We start from the raw sequence: 10854 nt of genomic DNA on the forward strand, positions 1-10854 counted from the left end.
TCCACCCCCACTCACTTTACACCGGCACCACACTCTCCCTCTCCTGCACCCACCACCCCCCCACCGCCCCCCACCCCCCCACCACCCCCTACCCCCGCCCCAGACCACAACAGTTCAAGAAGGCAGCTCACTACCATCCTCTCAAGGGCAACTAGGGATGGGCAATAAATAAATGAATTTTTTTAAATGAGAGCGTATTCTGTGTTAGTCCTACAATATGCATAAGAAGGCAGTTGAGGCCAATTCATTAAATATATTCAAGAAGGAGTTAGATATATTTCTTAAGGCTAAAGGGATCAAGGGATATGGGGAGAAGGCAGGGACAGGGTACTGAGTTTGGATGATCAGCCATGATCTCATTGAATGGCAGAGCAGGCTCGAGGGGCCGAATGGCCTACTCCTGCTCCTATCTTCTATGTTTCTATAACATTACATTTATGTGTTATTTGCTGGACTCGACTATTATAATGTTCTCCTGGCCTGCCTCTCATCTTCCACCCTCAATGAACTTGAGCTCATCCAAAACTCTGCTGCACGTATCCTAACAGGCAGCAAGTCCCATTCACCCATTACCCTTGTGCAGTTGTCTGGAGGTCCCGCACAGCACATTAAAAAAAAATTAGGGGGAACATTGTCCACCAACACCTTAATGTTAGTCCCTCTAATCCTTTTTTTTTTCATTACCAGCAGTTTAAATTGACTTAAATAGTCCTACGTACACTGAAAGCGAAACTCTGCATTGTAACAGTGTCTACAACCTTTCCCCAAGTTCCACTGATAGCACCATTTTGCCACCATTTGGAAATTCAGTTTGTGAGCTTCAGAAACTTGGCAGTATTGTAGATTTAGCATTCCCACTTGGCTGAAAATCAAATCCCTGCTAGTGGAAAATGGGACAACGTTAGCTGAACAGTCCTCAATATAAATTGACACTAGAACATTTTGTTTCAATAAATATGGATTAACGGTAGTAATCTTACGTCAGACACTTGACAACTAGTATAAAGTATAATACATGGCTCAGCTATTCCAACATTGGCATCTGCCCAATATGTGTAGGTGTTACGGTTTCACACGGTGACCGAACATGGGTAGTCCATTTAAATGTTTTTGTGTTTCCTTATCTCAGCTGACGAAGCCAAGATGCTTCTTGAGGCAGTTTCTGAAGAAAGGCAAAGTTTTAAGCCATATTTCTCCAAGACCTTTAAAGACATTGAGGTTATAGAAGGCAGTGCTGCTCGCTTTGACTGCAAGATCGAAGGTAAATTCACAGATCCTGATACAGATACAGAATGCACTAGTAGCAGTTTGCAGTATCTTTCATTGAGAAGGTTACTCATAGATTTTAATGTAAAACCACCATGTTTTGATTATCTTTGTTGGTGAAGAATTGCATTTTTTTAAAAGGAACCATTGCATTCTCAAATCCATGCATAGAGATCAAAGCCTTGCACTGAACACTGTGCAGTCATCAGCGAACATCCCGATTTCTGACCTTATGTTGGAGGGAAGGTCATTGATGAAGCAGCTGAAGATGGTTGGGCCTAGGACATTGCCTTGAGGAGCCCCTGCAGCGATGTCCTGGGGCTGTGATGATTGACCTTCAACCACCACAACCATTTTCCTTTGTGCTAGGTATGACTCCAGCCAGTGGAGAGTTTTCCCCCCCCGATTCCCATTGACTTCACTTTTACTAGGGCTCCTTGATGCCACACTCAGTCAAATGCTGCCTTGATGTCAAGGGCAGTCATTCTCACCTCACCTCTGGAATTCAGCTCCTTTGTCCATGTTTGGACCAAGGCTGTAATGAGGTCGGGAGCTGAGTGATCCTGGCGGAACCCAAACTGAGCATCAGTGAGCAGGTTATTGGTGAGTAAGTGCTGCTTGACAGCACTGTCGATGACACCTTCCATCACTAATTGCTGATGATTGAGAGTAGACTGATGGAGCAGTAATTGGCCAGAATGGATTTGTCCTGCTTTTTGTGGACAGGACATACCTGAGCAGTTTTCCACATTGTTGGATAGATGCCAGTGTTGTAGCTGTACTGGAACAGCTTGGCTCGAGGTGCAGCTAGTTCTGGAGCACAAGTCTTCAGCACGATAGCCGGGATGTTGTCGGGACCCATAGCCTTTGCTGTATCCAGTGCGCTCAGCCATTTCTTGATATCACATGGAGTGAATCAAATTGGCTGAAGACTGGCTTCTGTGATGGTGTGGACCTCAGGAGTAGGCCGATATGGATCATCCATTTGGTACTTCTGGCTGAAAATGGTTGCAAACGCTTCAGCCTTGCCTTTTGTTCTCGCGTGCTGGGCTCCACCATCATTGAGGATGGGGATATTCATGGAGCCTCCTCTTCCTGTTAGTTGTTTAATAGTTCACCACCATTCATGACTGGATGTGACAGGACTGCAGAGCTTTGATCTGATCCGTTGATTGTGGGATCGCCTAGCCCTGTCTATAGCATGCTGCTTCCGCTTTTTAGCATACATGTAGTCCTGTGTTGCAGCTTCCCCAGGTTGGTACCTCATTTTTAGGTACACCTAGGGCTGCTCCTGACATGCTCTTCTACACTCCTTATTGAACTAAGATTGGTCCCCTGGCTTGCTGGTAATGGTAGAGTGAGGGATATGCCAGGTACATGAGGTTACAGATTGTGGTGGAATACAATTCTGCTGCTGCTGATGGTTCAAAGCACCTCATGGATGCCCAGCTTTGAGCTGCTAAATCTATCCCATTTAGCACAGTGGTAGTGCCACACAACGGAAGGTTGTCCTCAGTGTGAAGATGGGACTTCCTCTCCACAATGACTGTGCGGTGGTCACTGCTACAGATGCATCTGCGACAGGTAGATTGGTGAGGATGAGGTCAAGTAAGTTTTTCCCCTCGTGTTGGTTCTCTCACCCCCTGTCGCAAGCCCAGACTGGCAGCTATATCCTTCAGGACTCGGCCAGCTCAGTCAGTAGTGGTGCTACCAAGCCTCTCTTGGTGATGGACATTGAAGTCCCCCACCCAGAATACATTTTATGCCCTTGCTACTTCCAAGTGGTGTTCAACATGGAGAAGTACTGATTCATCAGCTGAGGGAGGGCAGTAGGTGGTAATCAGCAGGAGGTTTCCTAGCCTATGCTTGACCTGAAGCTTCATGGGGTCTGGAGTGAATGTTGAGGACACCCAGGGCCACTCCTTCCCTACTGTATACCACTGTGCCAGGTCTGTCCTGCCGGTGAGACAGGACATACCCAGGGATGGTGATTGAGGAGTTTGGGACATTGGCTGAAAGGTATGATTCTGTGAGTATGACTATATCATGCTATTGCTTGACTGGTCTGTGGGATAGCTCTCCCAATTTTGGCACAAGTCCCCAGATGTCGGTGAGGAGGACTTTGCAGGGTCGACTGGGTGCCGTTGCCGTGGCCGAGGTTGATGCCCAGTGGTCCGTCTGGTTTTATTCTGATTATTGTGTTTCATAGCGGTTTGTTTTCAGAGGGCAGTTAAGAGTCAACCACATTGCTGTGGGTCTGGAGTCACATATAGGCCCAGACCAGGTAAGGATGGCAGATTTCCTTCCCTAAACGACATTAATGAATCAGATGGGTTTTTACAACAATCCGATAAGTTTCATGGTTACCATTACTGATACTAGCTTTTTATTCCAGATTTATTTAATTAATGGAATTTAAATTCCCCAGCTGCTGTGGTGGGATTAGAACTCATGTCTCTGGATCATTAGGCCAGGCCTCTGGATTACTAGCCCAGGAACATTACCACTATACTACCATTCCCTGCAACAGCAAGTTGCATTTGTATAGTGCCTTTTACGTAGTAAAACATCCCAAGGTGCTTCACAGGAGCGTTATCAAATAAAATTTGACACAGAGCCATATAAAGAGAAAGCTTGGTCAAAGAGGTAGGTTTTAAGGAGCGTCTTAAAGGAGGAAAGAGAGATAGAGACGCAGAGAGGTTTAGGGAGGGAATTCCAGAGCTTTGGGGCTAGGCAGCTGAAGGCACGGCCACCAATGGTGAAGCAATTAAATTTGGGGATCTGCAGGAGACCAGAATTTGAGGAGTGCAGCGATCTTGAAGGGTTATAGGGCTGGAGGAGGTTACAGAGTTAGGGAGCAGCGAGGCCATGAAGGGATTTGAAGATACTGATGTGAATTTTTAAATTGAGGCATTGCCGGGCCAGGAGCCAATGTAGGTCAGTGAGCACAGAGGTGATGGGCAACGTTCCCTATAATTTTTTTTGATGCGTGGTCCCTTTAACGGGCTCCACAGCCCATGGAAATTTTTGCGCATGCGCTGTTTCTTGCATTGAATAGCCAGTGAGGGGCCTGCGCGGGAACTTCAGAACTTCAGAGCACTGCGTGGCCGCGCAGCTTAGCGGGAATGTTGGTAATGGGTGAACAGGGCTCCTTCTCTCCCTTCTTGAGAAAACGCCTCTTATGCATCCCCTCTTCCTTCACCCCACCAATGGCAGCCGTGCCTTCTAGGTCCTAAGCCCTGGAATTCCCTCCCAAAACCACTACACCCCTCCACCTCTCTCTCCTCCTTTAAGATGTTGCTTAAAACCTAACACTTTGACCGAATGTTTGGTCTCCTGTCCTTCTGTCTCCATTGGCTCGGTGTCAAGTTTTGTCTGATAACACTCCTGTGAGGCGCCTGGGGATGTTTTATTACGTTAAAAGCGCTATATAAGTGCAAGTTGTTCTTGCTGTACTGCATTGGCTACTCTCCAGTCCCAATGCACAAATTACAAATTTAAGGAGCATTGAAAAGTTATGGTCAAAGCCTCTGCTAGCTCCAAATATCCTATTATGATTGTGTTATATCCGAGTAGTAAGGTCCAATTAATTGATATAAGTGAGACTTCAGGAACTCAAAACTTTACTTTGAATTTACACAGAATAAGGAGAGAACAGAGCTCTTACAAGCTACAGGCATGCACTCTGTATTTCTTACTGCACGAGCAAAACCAAAATGGATGATCCTATGATGTCATACCCACAATGCAACATTACATTAAAACACTGGTAAATGAACCCTTAACATTTGTCTCCCTCTGGTGGATAACTTAAGCATTACATCCGAGATTACTATATCCCCCCCCTCTTAAGTTACAACAATTCTTAACAACATTCTTAAAAAGTCCATAAGGAAACTCCTTTAATGATAGTCCATACTGAACAATCTAGCAGGTCGTGATCAATCTGTCTGGTGGCTTGTGAGACCTTGTTGAACGTCTTACAGTCAAGTCCCTGCTTGGTTTTGGTAAAGCCACCTGCTGCTCCTGAGCAGTACTCAGAGTATCTGACTCTGCTACAATGGTTTCCTCTTGATTAAGGGGTCCAGGTATAACTGTCTCTGTTCGTGGAGTTGGTACCACCAAGGCATTTGGATAACTGGGGACCAACTTGTCCTCCAACCTTTCCTCTGGAACCTCCAGTTCGATCTCCCGTTGTCTGGTCAGTATCTGATCCACATGTCTGCGTACTACCTGACCAGTTCCCAACATGACCGTATATGAAACTGGACCGGTCATTGAGACTATGGCGCCAGGAATCCATTTTGGACCATAACTGAAATTTCTGGTAAGGACCGCATCTCCTACTCCAAAACTGCGGCTCTTTGTCCTTCTGTCATGGTTCTCCTTTTGTTTGAACTGTTGGTTTTCCACCTTCCTTTTTAGATCTGGGTGAACCAGGTCAAGAGTGGAGCGTAGTCGACGTCCTAACAATAACTCAGCAGGAGAGAGTCCTGTGATAGATTGAGGTGTTATTCTGTAGCTGAACAGAACTCTTGACACCTTTGCTGTCAAACTCCCTTCTGCACTTTTTTTCATCATCTCCTTAAATGTTTGTACGGCTCTCTCCGCAAGTCCATTTGAAGACAGATGATATGGAGCTGAAGTCACGTGCACTATGCCATTGTTTCTCATGAACTCTTTTGTTTCTGTACTCACAAAACACGTGGCATTGTCACTTACTACGATCTCCGGTATCCCTTGATTACTAAAACTCCTACACAGGCAGTCTATAGTAACAGTAGATGAAGCAGAATTTACAGGATACACATCCATCCATTTGGAATGTGCATCAATGATTATGAGGAACATCTTTCCCATGAATGGACCAGCATAATCTACATGTAATCTTCTCCATGGTTTATCCGGACACTCCCAGGGGTGGAGCGGAGCCGCTGCCGGTGCCTTCCTGTGTTCTTGACAAGTGCTGCATGTCTTGACAAGATTTTCTATCTCCTCATCTAGCTTTGGCCACCACAAGTAACTCCTTGCCAAGGCTTTCATGCGCGAAACTCCAGGATGACACTGATGTAGTTGCACTAGGATAGACTGTCGTGCTGGCTGTGGAATAATCACTCGAGCTCCCCACAACACACAACCATCCTGCACACTCAGCTCTGTCTTCCTGACACTGTAAGGTGTGAAATCAGTCCATTCCGGATGTTGTGGCCAACCCCTCATTACATATTCTCGGACTCTAGACAGTACTAGATCTTTACCTGTCCATGTCCTTACTTGTTCTGCGGTCACAATTGCCGTGTCCGTGTCCTCCAACATCAAAACTCTGTCCTCTGGAGTTGCACGGATAGGTGTACCTGGTAGTGGAAGATGGCTCAAGGCATCTGCGTTCCCATGGTACTTGCCCGCTTTGTAAATGATGACATACTCATATGCCCTCAACGTCACTGCCCATCTCTGGATTCTGGGTGACACCATCTGTGGTACTGCTTTCACCTCATTAAAAAGAGATAGAAGAGGTTTATGATCTGTGCATATGGTGAATTTCCTGCCATATATGTACTTATGAAACCTCTGTAACCCAAACATTACTGCTAATCCCTCTTTATCCAACTGGGAATAGTTTTTTTCCGCTGGGGTCAGAGTTCGAGACATAAACCCGATCGGTCTTTCTGTTCCATCTTCCATACAGTGTGAAAGAACTGCCCCCACCCCGTAAGGTGAAGCGTCACAAGAGAGAATGATGTCTTTCTCTGCATTGTAGTGAACCAGCACATCCGAGGACAGCATTAGTTTCTTGGACTGTTCAAATGAAACCCTCTGTTCCTCCTCCCACTGCCAATGTGTCTCCTTGCGCAGTAGTTTGTGAAGAGGTGCTAACACTGTTGACAAGTTTGGCAAAAACCTGTTATAATAGTTTAGCAGTCCCAGGTAAGCTTTTAACTCAGTCACATTTGTAGGATCTGGTGCCTCCTGCAGTGCTTTTACCTTCTCCTTGATTGGATGGAGCCCTGTGGCGTCCACTCTGTGTCCCAGGAACACGGCCTCATTCCCCATGAAAGTACACTTACTCCTCTTGAGCCGTAACCCAGCCTTATCCAATCTTAGTAGTACCTCTCTCAGAGTGCTCAGATGCTCCTGGTCGGTTCTTCCCGTCACCAGAATATCATCCAGATAAATGGAAACATGTGGAATCCCTTGCAGTATACCCTCGATAGTTCTCTGGAAGATAGCTGGACTAGATGAGACACCAAATGGCAAGCGGTTATAGGTAAACAAACACTTGTGTGTATTTATGGTTACATACTTCTTGGATTCCTCATCTAGCGTAATCTGCAAGTAAGCATGACTCATATCCAGCTTCGTGAATTTCTTCCCTCCAGCCAGGTTTGCAAAAAGATCCTCAGTTTTAGGAATAGGATACTGTTCTAGTTTAGACACCCTATTTACAGTCAATTTATAATCTCCACAGATTCTTACCGAATTGTCTGGTTTTAAAACAGGTACAATGGGAGCTGCCCATTCTGAACATTTTACGGGTTCCAGAATGTTCTCCCTCAAAAGACGATCAAGCTCAGCCTCTACCTTCGGTTTCATGGCATAAGGCACAGGTCGTTGTTTAAAAAATCTTGGCAGTGCCTCCTTGTCGACATAAATCTTAGCTGGGGGGCCATTAAATGTTCCAAGTTCTTCCTTGAACACATTCTCATGTTCAATCAACACGTCTTGCAAAGACAACTGTTTGCCTCTCTCTAGTTGATTTATTGCTCCCCAATCTAATTTCAGTTCTCGTATCCAGCCCCGACCTAACAAATTTGATCCAGAACCCGATAGTACAACTACAGGTAGCTGTTCCACGGTGTCCCTGTGTTTCACAGTTACAATAGCTGTACCCAAGGTTGTCACTCGTTCACCGGTACAGGTTTTAAGCTTCATAGAGCAAGACTTTAACTCTGGAACTTTTGCACGGTTCCACAATTTTGAATATTCTTCCCTGTTCATTATGGTAACACCACATCCAGTATCCACCTCAAAGTTGACCTTAGTGTCATTTACTATCAGTTGCAAAGTGATAGGATCCACTTTAGGAATGTCCTCTACCATACTATGCATTATGAACACGTCGTCTTCTTCCTCAGCTTCTCCACTGATGTGATGTGCTCCCTGTTTTTTCACTTCTCTTACCAGGTTTTGCTTTTCTCCCTCTTTAAGTTTGTATACCTCCACGGTAGCTTTAGCTCTGCATGCACGTTTTATATGTCCTTTTTTCCCACACTTGTGGCACTTTTCCTCCAGAACCCTGCATTCCCTTGCCAGGTGATCTCCATTGCATCTATAACATGCCTTTAAATGCACCCGTTGTGGTGTACGACTCATATTTAACTTGTGCACCAGCATCTGACCTGCAACTTGCTTTGTAGTAGACCAGTCTGAACCTTGTACTTCTTGTACATCACGGTTAGCTGTCTCTATGGCTTGAGCAAGCTCCAACGCTTTTTCATACGTAAGCCCAGTCTCGGATAATAATCTCCTCTGCATTCGAGCATCCATTATTCCGCAAACCAGCCTATCTCTCAGCATGTCTTTCAAGCTGTTCCCATAATTGCAATCATGTGCCAGTTTTCTCAACACCGCAACATAATCCAACACAGTTTCTCCCGGTATCCTGCTCCGTGAATTAAATTTGAAACGCTGTACAATCTCACTTGAAATGCTCTAGTAACTCACAGTACTCTTCCCAAGTTTGATTTTGAACATCAAAAGCAGAAATCTCTCCTACTCGAGTAGCCATGATTCAGATGCAGCGTTCTTGTATTTTCCCTTCTTCAAGTTGAAACAGTTAATCCTCGTCGCCAAATGTTATATCTGAGTAGTAAGGTCCAATTAATTGATATAAGTGAGACTTCAGGAACTCAAAACTTTACTTTGAATTTACACAGAATAAGGAGAGAACAGAGCTCTTACAAGCTACAGGCATGCACTCTGTATTTCTTACTGCACGAGCAAAACCAAAATGGATGATCCTATGATGTCATACCCACAATGCAACATTACCTTAAAACACTGGTAAATGAACCCGTAACATTTGTCTCCCTCTGGTGGATAACTTAAGCATTACATCTGAGATTACTATAGATTGGCTCCAAGAAGAACCAGTTATACAGTACTATTATGTGAGTTTAAATGATTAAAAAACCCTATCTACAATATCCTGAGAGAAAAAGATTTGTTGTAGTTAAGTGGGAGGGAAACTAGTTGAAACATTCTTTTCTGGCTGCTGTTACATTTTTTTCCTTATCTTTACTATTGTGCTGAACACTAGTCATATAACTCTTCACCTTATATGCCAGGTCCTGATCTTAGCCACCTCGTCACTTGTTTTTTTGTATAGATATATAGAAAGGATAATTTGATATTATGTAAAAACTTTCTGGTGGAGGCTTTCAACCCATTCCTCATCTGAAAAGGGGCAGCCAGCAGTTGAAAACCTGGTGGGAACCATAGGGATCCATTTGCCCACCTGAATCAGGCATTCAGGCAGGCCTTTAAATGGGTGCCCAGCACTCCCGCCCAAACAGGCAGGAGGCTGTTTAATTATGAAAATCCGGGTCCTACGCCAGTTGTAAGACCCCAATTACAACTTTCAAGGAGAAATGTGTGAAGCATGCTTGGCACGTGCCAGTCCCACTTTCTCCAGCAGTTGCGAGGCCTCACTGGCAGTCCCTAAAGGGACCACTGGAGGCTTAACTGCTGTCTTTAAATGGACCACTGGGGGCCTTTCCCAAAAGCTAAGTTTTTTGGGTTTTGTTAAAGATTTTTGTGCGGCCTGGAAGAACAGAATTCCGTGCAGTAGCCGACTGATTTTCTTCCTCAACAGACCGGCAAGCTGCACCAGGACGTCTGTTTGGCGCCTGCAGCTCACCGAGAAAATATTAATGAGGCCCGAATCTAAAAGTGGTTTGGGCCTCCGGGCTTCTGCTTTGGGCTGGTGCTAGAGGCACACCAGCAATATCGCACCTTTTCAGCAACCAACCCAAACATCTCTCCCTCTGTCACTGTCCAAATGTAAACAATTTTATATTTTCTTTGCATAGCCTCTGCCCCCCTTTTTCCCACCCCCCACCCCCTTCCACAGCCCCCGATAGCACAGCGGAATAGAGTAGAACTAGATGCACACAGTTATTTAGAGAACTAAGATCTTCACCACATCCCATACAGACACTCAAATTTCAGGCCTCATTGAGCTAGGAACTGATCTAATGTGGTATTTCATCAGGGACATTTGGACTAAGATGGGCTAAATGTCCTACTTACGGATCTAACTCTCTACTTACTTACTTGGTACATCACTTACTTGTGTTAAGGAAACATTTCTATTTCCTAATTATCAAACATATTTGCCCGTATTTTCCGATGCCTACGGATGTGCATGAGCTGTGTACACACCCGTAGGGACATCGGAAATGCCGGTTTCAGGCATGCGAAGCACATGCGCTGAAAACCGGCATTTCTGATCTGCCAAGAATGCTCTTGACAGATCGGACGCCTGCCCTGGAGAAGGGCCTCTGCAGGTGGAGAGTTCCGCTTTCT

General features: G+C 45.2%; 1 protein-coding gene across 3 annotated transcripts in view; it reads left to right on the forward strand.

Annotated features, from left to right (window-relative positions):
• LOC147120408 (myosin light chain kinase, smooth muscle-like) overlaps positions 1 to 10854 on the forward strand; it is a 604168-nt gene that overhangs the window by 579839 nt on the left and 13475 nt on the right. For all 3 annotated transcript variants that reach the window (XR_015078189.1, XM_085986292.1, XM_085986291.1), the window contains exon 31: positions 1130 to 1261. Coding sequence is in view for 2 of the 3 variants with exons in the window: in XM_085986292.1 (XP_085842418.1) it covers positions 1130 to 1261 (132 nt within the window). In the remaining variant the exon portion in view is untranslated. The remainder of the gene's footprint in view (positions 1 to 1129; positions 1262 to 10854) is intronic.

This window comes from Somniosus microcephalus, chromosome 4 (assembly GCF_052327205.1).
Source record: "Somniosus microcephalus isolate GS21.2 chromosome 4, FLI_Smic_1.0, whole genome shotgun sequence".
In the NCBI taxonomy this organism is placed as follows: Eukaryota; Metazoa; Chordata; class Chondrichthyes; order Squaliformes; family Somniosidae; genus Somniosus; species Somniosus microcephalus.